The 12,158-nt window shown below is 42.6% G+C and overlaps 1 protein-coding gene across 1 annotated transcript in view; it reads right to left on the bottom strand.

Annotated features, from left to right (window-relative positions):
• The window catches only part of LOC148398572 (uncharacterized), a 127,196-nt gene that overhangs the window by 100,810 nt on the left and 14,228 nt on the right, over positions 1-12,158 (bottom strand). The window contains exon 2 of the mRNA XM_088373099.1: positions 10,148-10,312. Coding sequence (XP_088229225.1) covers positions 10,148-10,267 — 120 coding nt within the window. The 5' untranslated portion in view covers positions 10,268-10,312. The remainder of the gene's footprint in view (positions 1-10,147; positions 10,313-12,158) is intronic.

Raw genomic sequence — 12,158 nt, 5'->3', positions numbered from 1 at the left:
TTTAAATGGCAATTTATGATAGACACTTGGGGTTAGGATTAACAATCCATCCATTATTGATGCGGCTTGTCCTTACGAGGGTCACGGAGGATTAAAAAGGATAACTAAAATGTGTAATTCCTGTAGAAATTGCGTGTGAAGGCAAAGAGGCTGAATAAAAACTTGGGGAATGCTACAAATTTATGTTTAAATTTGGAACGTGGTGAATTGGTCAAAAAATTTATGAAAACATAGAAAGAAGTTTTGTAAAATTGGGCATGAATTGAAAGTAGAACATTTTAAATTTTCTGTAAGTGGGAAGTTTTGGAATAGGTAGGCATAAGATGAACAATTGAAAGTTGAAATGGGTTGAGTCAGTGAAAAAAGCAACTACAAGAAATTAGAAGGGAAAAATGAAATCTTGCAAAATTGTACCGCAATGTTAAAAGTGAAAATGTGAAATTTAAATCTAGTAAGTGAAAGAATGTGAATTGGAGGAATTATGTAGAAGAAAATGAGAAATATTGAATGTGCCATGAAGAATGAATGGTGACGTTTTGGCTTAAAATTTGTGAATTTCTCAAAAACCGTAAATATTTGGAATATGTGGCATGACTATTTGGAATGTGTTAAAAATGGAATGAAGTGAATCAGGTAAATTATGTGGAAGTAGTTAAGATTAAAAAAAGAGGCAGAAGAATGCAGAAGAAGTTGAATAATAATAAAGTCAAGGCAAGTCAAGATTATTTATATAGCCCTAAATCACAAGCAAGTCTCAAATGGCTTCACATGTACAAAAATTGACAATTTAAAGTACAGGAATTACATGTGGGAAGGCCACAATGAAGATCATGACAGCAAAAATATTTCTAACTGGTTTTGATAGATACAAAGGGGGAATGTGGAAGAAGGTTTTCAAAATTTGTGATATAGCATGACTCCATTATCAAGCATAAGCATTTCTTTCTAAGAGTAATTGGCATCAACAAAAATGAGAAGGGTAATCTACAAGGTGATAGTGTAAGTGGCAGGAGGAAGTTGTGTATATTGCTTTTTAAACATTATTTTTAGTATAATTTTTTAAGAGGAGGGTCGGTAATGCTTGTGAGGAGATGAATGAAGGAAACGAAAAGTAAAAGTAAAAGGGAGTGTTCTATAAATTTTTGGTTCTTTGCCAGAGGTTATTTGGAGGGATGAATTTAAACTAAACGGGTAAATCAATGTGAAACTGAAAGCAAAATGGAACTGTTTTAGTGGAAGAAATATGGGAAGGTGGAAATATTGAAGTTACAGCTCAACACAAATTGTCAAATAGTCAAAAAGTGTGAGATGTGAGCAAACTAAATGGGGAGTTAAATTATGTTCCAGCATTATGCATATTGGCAGACGATGAGAGGACAGTAGATCAGACAATTAGATATTAATTTTGGATTTAAAATAAAAAAGGGAACTTCTAATTGAAGAGAAAATTTTGAGTAGGAAAGGTTCCTTTAATAATTTAATATTTTATGTTTTTTGTGTGTTGTTGGATGATAGCTCGTCTTTAATGGTGTATGAATGTCAAGTCTGTGCTTGTGGTGTGGTGTTTGTGTAATGTGAATGGTTAAAGTGATTCAAAGTTGGGGTGATGTGATCACAGCAGAGGATAAAATTCTTCTCACCTGAAAAATATATAGGTACTACAGATTTGAAAAAGCAAGAATCATCAGGGCTAATTTTACACAAAATCTGGGTTTAGGATTACTCTGGGGCACCATTGACAACAAAGGAGTTCAATGGAGAAGGCCCATTTCAAGATTGTGACCAGACGTGACTATACCAGCATTGACCATCAAGACTCTGAGCCAAGACAACAACTCTGGACTTAACTGACTGTGACGAAATGCATGTGACGGAATTTGTGACGACTTGCTTTGTTTTGATGTTTTACCTGAATTGCAGCCTCTAACCTCAAGCCAGGGAGCAGATTGTGCTTTATTTGTTAAACTTGCGTTTACTTTGCAGGTTGTCAACTGCAGTCTTGGAGAATTTTGTGTCATGTCTGTGAACATGCATTAACAACTAACCCCTTACTTTTCATAATGAGTTTGTAAATGTGATCGTTTTCATGACAGGCTCGGCAGGCTCCAGTTTTCAATTTCATAAGTTTGACATGCGCCCGTGTGTGGATTATTTTTTATCATTATGAATTTTATTTTTTGGTATTATGGATGTTTATTGTACGGACAGCTGCATGCACAGCTACAGGTGGGTGGTGGCTTTTGTTCATACAGCCATGTGAGATGCTGCCAGTCGAGTTTCAGGGACTGAGAATTGGTGATTCCAGGCCAGGATGGCATCTGGAGGTACACCGAAGTCCAGCTGGCGATGGGCACCGTAATTTCCGGACTATAAGTCGCGTTTTTTTTCATAGTGGGGGGGCGACTTATACTAAGGAGCGACTTATATATTTTTTTTTTTTCACAAATTTTTACTTGATCATTAAGACATCACTTAAAAGTATAGTTGACCACTTCCCATGTTATTTTTAGTATAGTTGATCACCTAACATGCTTTTATATCTTTATCTTGAACATATTCCAAATATAAAAAAATAGAGAAAACATCAAATAAAGCAATTAACACTTTAAAGCACCATATCCAAGTCCACTGTCTGTTTGCTCCTCTTACATTTATTATTATTATTTATTATTATTTGTTTATTTATCATTTATTCAACACTCTTATTTATTCATTGTTTATGCCTTCTTGGTTTTTTTTGTGTTGCTTGTATGCGTATGTGTACTATCTCACCAAGGGATAGTGGGAACGTAATTGCAATCTCTTTGTGTGTCTTGGTATATGAAAAAAAAAATCGACAATAAAGCAGACTTTGTCTTTGATAAAACAACCAAATAAACAAAACAAAAAACTACATCTGAAAAAATATATATTTTCAGACGAAACTGGATGAGGGCGCTTTAAATTTCACCGTTGGCCGTGACTCATCAACTGGGTGGGCTTAAGAAAAATGGCACCAAAAAGAAACTCATATTTTGCAAGTTACAAACTTCAAGTTGTGAAATATGCAGCTGAAAACAGTAATCGAGCAGCAGAAAGAAAGTTTGGAGAACCGTGATGTACCAATGGATTACTATTTCAAGTGACGTCAGTGGCACCGCGCGGCGCGACCAACGTAAGGACGACCGGCATCATTAGCGGTGATCATTTCTAAGTGACACGGAGGACAAAGAGTTTAAAGGAATTAAGGATTTGGAGTGACATAGAAGGTTTGAAAAACTATTATGGCTTTTACGCATGCCCCGTCCTACTCTACTGAGTCGGGGGCCGGCGCTCGGCCGAGTGGCTGTCCGCAGACGGTGCATGGGGCTCGGACATGGCCATTACGCACGCCCGGTCCTCTGCCATGGAGCTCTCGTGTCTGGAAGAACACACCGCCACACGCTTGGAAGTTTGTTTTGTGGAATAAAGAGCCGTTTACCAAACCCACGTCTACCCTTGTACTTTGTTAACGCTACAATATAGTTATATAGTAGATCTGTGGAATAAAGACAAGGCTGACGTCAGGGCGCACGTGCGGCGATGTTGACAAAGGACGAGGAATTTGATCGATGGATTTAATGGATTTAAAGTGCACGGATGGTTTGATAATATTATTGCTTATATTATAGTTATTTGAAATATAGTTTATATATCGTTATATGAGCCTGTGGAACATTTTGAAGTGCAAGCGCCCTCAGCCGCGCGCAGCCATTGTTGACAAAGAACGATCGATGGATTTAATGAATTGGAGTGACACCGATGGTTTTATAAACATGTTATTTATGTAATGGTTGTCCTAAATCACTCTATATGTTACGTCAGGCCCGTTCTCAGCTCCTCATTTGTGTTTGTCACGTTAGCATACCTGTCCTTTAGCCTGTTGCTATCGTATCAAATGATCAATGGATTTAATGAATTGGAGTGACACCGATGGTTTTATAAACATGTTATTCATGTAATAGTTGTCCTCAATCACTCTATATGTTACATCAGGCCCATTCTCAGCTCTTTGTTTGTGTTTGTTACGTTAGCATACCTATCGTTTAGCCTGTTGTTGCTATCGTATAGCCTGTTGTTGCTCGTTCATGACTGTTTTTGGTGTGGGATTTTGTCGAATAAATTGCCCCCCAAAATGTGACTTATACTCCGGAGCCACTTGTGTTTTTTTTCACTTTTTGGGGGATTTTATGGCTTGTGCGACTTATACTCCGGAGCGACTTATAGTCCGGAAAATACGGTATGTTACAATGGACATTGTTATTTTTGCTTTTTATCCATAGTGACACATTTTTTAGAATGTGTCAAAAGGGGGAGGGGGAAAAAAAAACAAAGGGGGGAATTGTGAGATTTTAAGTGTTTTCAGATTTGATGTTTTTTAAGTCTTCAACATGCTAGACGGAGTAGAAGAAGCAGCTCGGCAGAAATGAAGTGAATGGGAGACAACATCGTGAAGTGGAGCCAAAGCGTGGTAACAAGTGGGGAGAGTTTTAAAATAGCTTATAATAAATTATAGACCTTCACAAGATAAGATCAAATGGGTGGGAGAGTATTAAATGTAAAAAATTGGAGCAATAACATACAGACTAGAAACTAATGGGGAACAAGTGGATAACTTAAAGTGGCATTTGAAGGTTAAAGTTTGAATAACACATTCACGTGATTCATTTGCAGGATGAACAATGGAAGGGATTAATAAATTGAACAAATTTAAGACTGCAGGAGTATTATGTTGAAAATAATTGATAATTTGAACAGTGGCGTGATTGGGACATGAGACAAAGAGAAAAGAATGAACATACAAACAAATAAATTCAACATTTTTTTCCCTATAAGATGGTGGAGTTTGGGTTTGAGTACATAGTCGCTTCGGAGGGGGAAAACCATGATTTAAGATACGTGATTGATCAATCATGAAATGTTAGTAAAACAACGGATTGAAGAAATTACGATGACTATGCTTTGAGAAGGCTATCCCTTATACAAAGGTAAAGTATGATTAGAATTTGATTAAACTGATATGGACATTCCTTAAGAGTTTAAACTGCTTGCAATACTATTACAAATTAGTTAACACTTATGTATGTATTTCGTTATTTGTTTATGTATTTTTCTCTCGCATTTTTTTCTTCCGCTTCTTTTGGTTGCTCCTGTTAGGGGCCGCAACAGCAGAGCAATCGTTTCCAAATCTTTCTGTCCTGTCACACTAACCGTCTGCATGTCCTCCCGCACCACTTTTATAAAATTAAAATGCAACATCTTCATCTCTGCCACACTCTCCATTATTTTGGCCAGTTGAGATTTCCAAGCCTCACTTCTATCATTTTCTCCCATAACTTCATGCTGTGCCTGACACCTCTGTAGCTACTGCAGTTCTGCGCATCGCCGTGGTCTGAAATAAAAAATAGGAACCAGCACTTTTCTTCAGAAATCTTCTCGCTTTTTAAGGAGTCTCCCCTGTCATCTCTCCTTGATAGTTCCATGCTGCCACTGGAATGTCATCTGGGCCAATTGCCTTTCCACTCTCCATCTTGACAAATGTCTAGGTATGAATTTTATCTATGCTTATTTTTCTCACTCATTGGCGGCCCCACAAAGGGACTTGAAGCGGCGCCACAGAGGGACGTGGTGTGACAACAGAGGGACCCTGGTGGTATCAACGGTTTTGGTGACCTCAGTTAAACTGAGGTCAACAGAGGGAGTGAAGGAATGGGGTCGAAATACAAAAAGTCCTGCCTAGCTACAAAAACAGATATGCTCAAACCTCATTGAATAAAGTACATAAGCAGACAAGTTTATTTGCATATTAAATCAATAAAACAAACATTTTAAGCATATAATTATCCCTGCACACCAAACCAATAAAGAAGACATAACTAGACATTTTTATATATGGTAAGACATAGGTTTTTATGACTTCATGATCTGATATGTATTTCTGTGCACTTTGAAATAAATGTTTGTTGATATATTGCCTGAATAGCATAATGACCCTTAAGGAACTATTTAATGCATACTTGATGTTATTCTAAATCACGGACACTGCTCAAGGTGTCTAAGAATGTTCTGTACTGGATTATATCTTATGTTTTGATTAATGCTTGATGTGACGTCGTATTTTGCCTAATACTCGACGCCAGCCTTGGATTACTATTGAATGTTCTGGACAGAAGGAAAATATTTTGACTTAATGAAAATATATGGTTAGAAGCATGGTTAAACTAAGGATGTGACTAACTTTCAAGATGGCGTGCACACGCAGCGGCCACTCTCTGTCCCGTCAGTACGGTGATTTGTTCGTCTAATGAGTGTTCGTCCGACAGTCTTATGTGTTCGTCTCGTCGTGCTTTATCGTGCTACAAGTACAGCAGGCAGGTTCTGCTCGACATCGGCAGAAGTGGGTTTTGCGGCGTTCTGGACTTTGAAGCGTCGACATTAAAGGCGCTTGGACTGCTACGTCCTGAAACGTCGCCGACCTCACCCGCTATTCCTCCCCCGGTTGGGAGCCGTCGGAAACGGTGTGCGAGGAGGCAGAAGAGGGGCAAGCGCAGAGGCGTCCGGGCCAGGCTGGCGGCCAACCCAGCGCGCCCGGCGGTGCCCTCCATTCTTCTGGCGAATGTTCGATCGCTGGACAACAAAATGGATTACGTTCGCCTGCTGAGGTCTACGAACCGGACAGTGCGGAACTGCTGTGTGCTCGTGTTCACCGAGACCTGGTTGAGTGACAACGTTCCGGACTCTGCCGTGCATCTGGAGCGGCTAGCGTGCTATCGGGCGGACCGTGCCATTGTACGAGGGGGAAAGTCGCGAGGAGGTGGAATATGCGTCTACATCCGAGGAGAATGGTGCCGGGACTCTGTGGTGGTATGTAAGCACTGCTCGCCGTTTGTGGATTTTGTGATCATTAAGTGCCGTCCTTTTTATCTGCCGAGGGAATTTACCGCGATTCTGCTAGTCGCGGTATACATCCCGCCTTCCAACATCGAAGGCAACAGGATCGCGGCGCTTGGTGAACTGTACCAGGCTGTCAGTGAACAGCAAACAGCGCACCCTGATGGTTTCACCATCTTCGCTGGAGACTTCAATCATGCCAACCTGAAGTCTGTTTTCCCGAGGCTTCACCAGCATGTTACTTTTCCAACACGTGGAGACAGCTTCCTGGACCTAGTCTACTCGGCGCAAAAGGGAGCTTTCAAAGCCACCCCCCTCCCCCATCTGGGGCTTTCTGACCATCTCACCGTTTTGCTTTTGCCCGCATACAGACAATTGGTAAAGGCATCCAGGCCGGTTCGGAGGCGGGTTCGGGTGTGGCCTGAGAGTGCCTCCGATGCACTTCGTGACTGCTTCGACACCACTGACTGGGACTTGTTTAAGCAGGCAGCCACCTACAACGCTTGGACGGACATAGAGGAGTATACTGACTCTGTTACCTCTTACATCACCAAGTGCATCGATGACTTGCTCGAAATCCGTCGTCACTCGCACGAACTGGAAGTCGTGGCTGACGGGGGCTGTCCTCAGACTGTTGAGGGCCAGGGACAAGGCTTTCAGAGCGGGGGATGAGGCTGGCTTGAGGACAGCGAGGGCTGACCACGTGGTGCAGGGACAACAACCTCCTGCTGAACGTAAACAAGACCAAGGAGATCGTTGTTGACTTCCGGAAGGGTCACACAAAACACCTGCCGCTGATCATCGACGGTGCTGTGGTGGAGAGGGTGAGCTGCACCAAGTTCCTGGGGGTGCACATCAGTGAGGACCTCTCCTGGTCCGCAAACACCGCGTCACTGGCAAAGAAAGCTCAGCGCCGCCTGTACTTCCTGCGGAAGCTCAGGCGTGCATGTGCTCCTCAGGCAGTCCTGTCTACATTCTACCGTGGCACCATTGAGAGCGTCCTCACCAGTTGCATCGCTGTCTGGGGTGGTAACTGCACTGAACAGAACTTGAAGGCCTTGCAGCGCATAGTGAATACGGCTGGTAAGATTATTGGTGCTTCGCTCCCCTCCCTGAAGGACATTTACACCTCCCATCTCGCCCGCAAGGCAACCTCGATTGCCAGAGATGTGAGTCACCCGGCTCACTCTTTGTTTGACCTTCTGCCCTCTGGGAAGAGGTACAGGAGCCTGCGCTCCCACACCACCAGACTCGCCAACAGCTTCGCCAAAAGAAAACAAACGCGCAGATGGATAACAGATGATTTGCTCTGTCTTTTGCCGTGAGGCGCGGATAGCGCGCTTACAGAATTGTGGACCAAATTCAACAGTATTCTTCTTTCTGCACTACATATGCCTTGTTTACACCATTGGTATTTAATCATGCCTATCGACTATTCATCTCTTTTTGCCGCTTAAAGCCTCTTGAAAACCTGTCGCGCAACAGTCTCTTGGAACAATATCTTGAATACACGAACTTAACCTGAGCTAACTGTCCAGCTCATAGCTAGCTATTTGATTTCAGTTCATTTTACTCTTGATCTTAACTCCTGGACCTTATTTAACAAGTTGAATCTTGAATTTTACTATTTGAATGTGGAGTCATAAAACTCCAATGTTTGTTATTTATGAGGTGTGTTAATTAAAGATGAATATAAATTGTTTAGTTTTATACTTTGGATGAATTTCATATCAAAAGATTAATTGAATGATTAGGTTACTTTAATTCATGGAATGAATTGTTCTATAAATTGTAGCATTTATCCATCCATCCATCCATCCATCCATCCATCGTCTTCCGCTTATCAGGAGGGACTCCCAGACTTCTCTTTCCCCAGCCACTTCATCCAGCTCATCCCGGGGGACCCCAAGGCGTTCCCAGGCCAGCTGAGAGACATAGTCTCTCCGGCGCGTCCTGGGTCGTCCCCGGGGTCCCCTACCGGTGGGACATGCCCGGAACACCTCCCCAGGGAGGCGTCCAGGTGGCATCCGGATGAGATGCCGGAGCCACCTCATCTGTCTCCTCTCAACGTGGAGGAGTAGCGATTCTACTCCGAGTCTCTCCCGGATGACCGAGCTTCTCACCCTCTCTCTAAGGGAGAGCACGGACATCCTGCGGAGAAAACTCATTTCGGCCGCTTGTATCCGTAGCATTTAATGCAGATAATTGTTTTTTTTTAAGAATTTTGGCTAATTGCATGTTTTTTAACTCTTTGTATTAACATTAAGAACGCAGGATCATGTCGGCGAGTGTTCTCAACAACTTATTTATTTTTTATGAATGGGTAGATAAGACATCCAGACCTCTCCACTTAAAATCAAGTCTATAGAGCATTGTAGTGGTTAACTCTAACTACTTGATGGCAGAGTTGCTCTTGCGGGCTCATAAAGAGGTGACGTAAACTATAACCCCATGCCACAAAGAGAATGTAGTTGTAGAGTTATAGTGTGACAGGAAATGGTGAAACGGAAGCGATCGGCTTTCACGTAGCTTAAAACTGAGCAAACTATTGCTCTTCGTGATAGCGGTAGAGCAAAACTGTTAGAAAAATGTATATATATAGGTAATCATGCGTTCTCTAATCAATGCTTTACTGCAATATTACTGCAATATATGCTTGCTGTTTGGCTTTGCTGTTTTTTATGTTGTGCTACAGAAAAGAAAGGTTACAGCTGGGTCACGAGAGGGGTGACAGCTGGGTCAGGCAGGACACAGCTGACAACTCAGCAAAAAGAGAACATCTACCAAGATACTTCCCAGAAACAACACGTCTAACCGCTGTCTCACACTCTCAATGGAACGGCAAGCGAACATCACGTTTCCTGTTTTGATCACAGAGACAAAGAGAGAAGCTGATTGCTTAAATTGTTTTGCCGATATTGCCATATAAGTATGTAACACCTTGTGTCTTGTTTTTGCTTACGAGACAAAGCCCACATGCTTCCCCCCTCCCTTAGGGGCTTGTGTCTCACATTGCGGGTAGGACAAATCCAAATAAAAAGAGCAGGAGTGCATACAGATATTTAATGTAGTGAGATTGTTGTAAGCTATCTGTACTGCACTCCGCACGAACATTTGAATTAATATTCTTGTCTCATTTTGATTTCTGTTTGCTGAGTCTTTTCTCTTTACTTTATAGTACACGTCAGTAAAATAAACCTGACAGAAATAGGGGTCTCGGTCCGGGATCTCAACACACCTGACGGAGGTCCAGCAGATTCGTCGACACAGGCGAAAATCCTCGGCCGAGGTAAACAAAGCCCTTTGACGGGACTGTCTCGATCAGTCGGTTGGACACCGGAGGGGTTGACGAGATCATCCGAGGAAGAGAACCAGCAAACCGTGAGTACGAATATTGATTCCACTAAAAGACATGAAAGGCTGGTGACAAGAGGTCACTTAAAACCTTGACAATTCTAGACCCTATCCAGTGCAAATAAAAACAGTTAAATTCCGCTGGGGTGGTGGAGCCCCCTAACTTATAGGTTGGTTAAATTCCACGGGAGGGCGGACTCCTCTGTTTTTCTGATAAAAGTACAGGTAATTGAGAGCAGTTAAATTCCGCAGGAGCATTGTGGAGCCCCCTAACTTACAAGTTAGTTAAATTCCGCAGGAGGGGGGACTCCTCTGCTTGCCTGAAAGTCGACTAAAAGTGTGTTGTGTGCATGTGTATGGTTTGATTGAGAGTGATCTCATTAGAGCTCTCCTCTATATTAAAGCACAGGATTGTAAACAGTGGCTTTGTGTGGAGGCAGCGGCAAGTACTCTCCGCCCCCTTCGGGGAGGTGAAAGGAGACTTACCACACATCGAACATTTAACCACTGTCCTGTGAATAAAGTTGGGTTTTAGGACACTGTAGGTGCCATTTGAGTTGCCAACTCCGAAATTTAGAAAAATAAACCATGGGAATATCAAATAGTAAGCAAAAGTCCCTCCCCCGACATGAATTAAAAAGCAAGGATTGGAAATTAATGGAACGGGTCAACTCAGAAACTGTAAAATATCTTGACAAATGGATAACTGATTACAACTTCGACGGTCAGTTGACCTCAAAATCATTGAATAGTCTCAAGCAATTAATTAATGCCAGACATGGCGTAAACAAAAAGAAAATGAATAAAAACGGGCAAATAGGTGTGTTCTTAGTGGGCTCTATGTGGTCTTATATGTTATGCGTCATCCTTTTGTGCTGGTGTGTGTGTGTGTGTGTGTGTGTGTGTGTGTGTGTGTGTGTGTGTGTGTGTGTGTGTGTGTGTGTGTGTGTGTGTGTGTGTGTCTGTGTGTGTGTGTGTGTGTGTGTGTGTGTGTGTGTGTGTGTGTGTATACGTGCGTGCGTGCGTGCGTGCGTGCGTGCGTGCGTGCGCGCGCGCGCAGAGGATCCTCATGAGTGGGTGTGTATATGAGTGTGTGTGAGTGAGATGTGTGTTCTATGGAAGAAATCAGTAATGGAGAATGTTCAGTTGAGCGATAATAGGGAAAGTAAGAAGTGGACGATGGTGTGTTTAAGTTGGTTAGAGAAACTATGATGAAACAATATCAGCACGGCCTCGCTTGAGGGCCGTAGCTGAGGGTGTGGACAAATGAGACAACAAATGTTGTGTAGAAGACATTGAAAGATGTCGAATGTGAACATGACGAAGGCCACAACAGCAAAGTTGACCTGCCCTTTGAGAGGGTGAGACTGATGAGCGTGCCTGCACTCGCGTGTAGTCGCGGGTCTGGACTGTTCACGTGGGCCTGTGCTATGCTCGTGTGGGCGGTGGGCCGGCATCATGATTGTTGCAGGAAATGGCCAGCCTGTGACCAATCAACATTGATGCCGCGCCCCCCCTCGCGCAGGGGATGCTATGGCTGCGGGCGGGGCAGGGACAGAGTGAGTTTCTCAGTGATTGTTTGAAGCAGAGTGATGCTTAAGGAAGATGTGACAGACCTAATGTATAATCAAAACGTCAAAAGAGAGGATGACGTTTGCGCAGCGTTGTTTGTTGGTATTGTTTGTGAGCTGTGTCTCTGCTGTAAGTTTTTGTGTTGTCTGTGTGCTGTCAGTGTTATGTGTTAAAAGGATGAAATTGGCTAATGTAGGTGCACAAAAGAATTTGCTGATTGCACTGCTAAACAAAAGCGATTTTGTAAAAATAAGAAGAGAAGAAAGGCAAGCAATTTTTGGGGGGGGGGCAGAAACTGCTCCACACTCCATTAATGCCTAGCT

This window comes from Syngnathus floridae, chromosome 4 (assembly GCF_059516105.1).
Source record: "Syngnathus floridae isolate MCC-2025c chromosome 4, RoL_Sflo_1.0, whole genome shotgun sequence".
Taxonomy (NCBI): Eukaryota; Metazoa; Chordata; class Actinopteri; order Syngnathiformes; family Syngnathidae; genus Syngnathus; species Syngnathus floridae.
The sequence above is the reverse complement of the archived record's forward strand: the minus strand, read 5'-3'. Positions and strand labels throughout refer to the sequence as shown.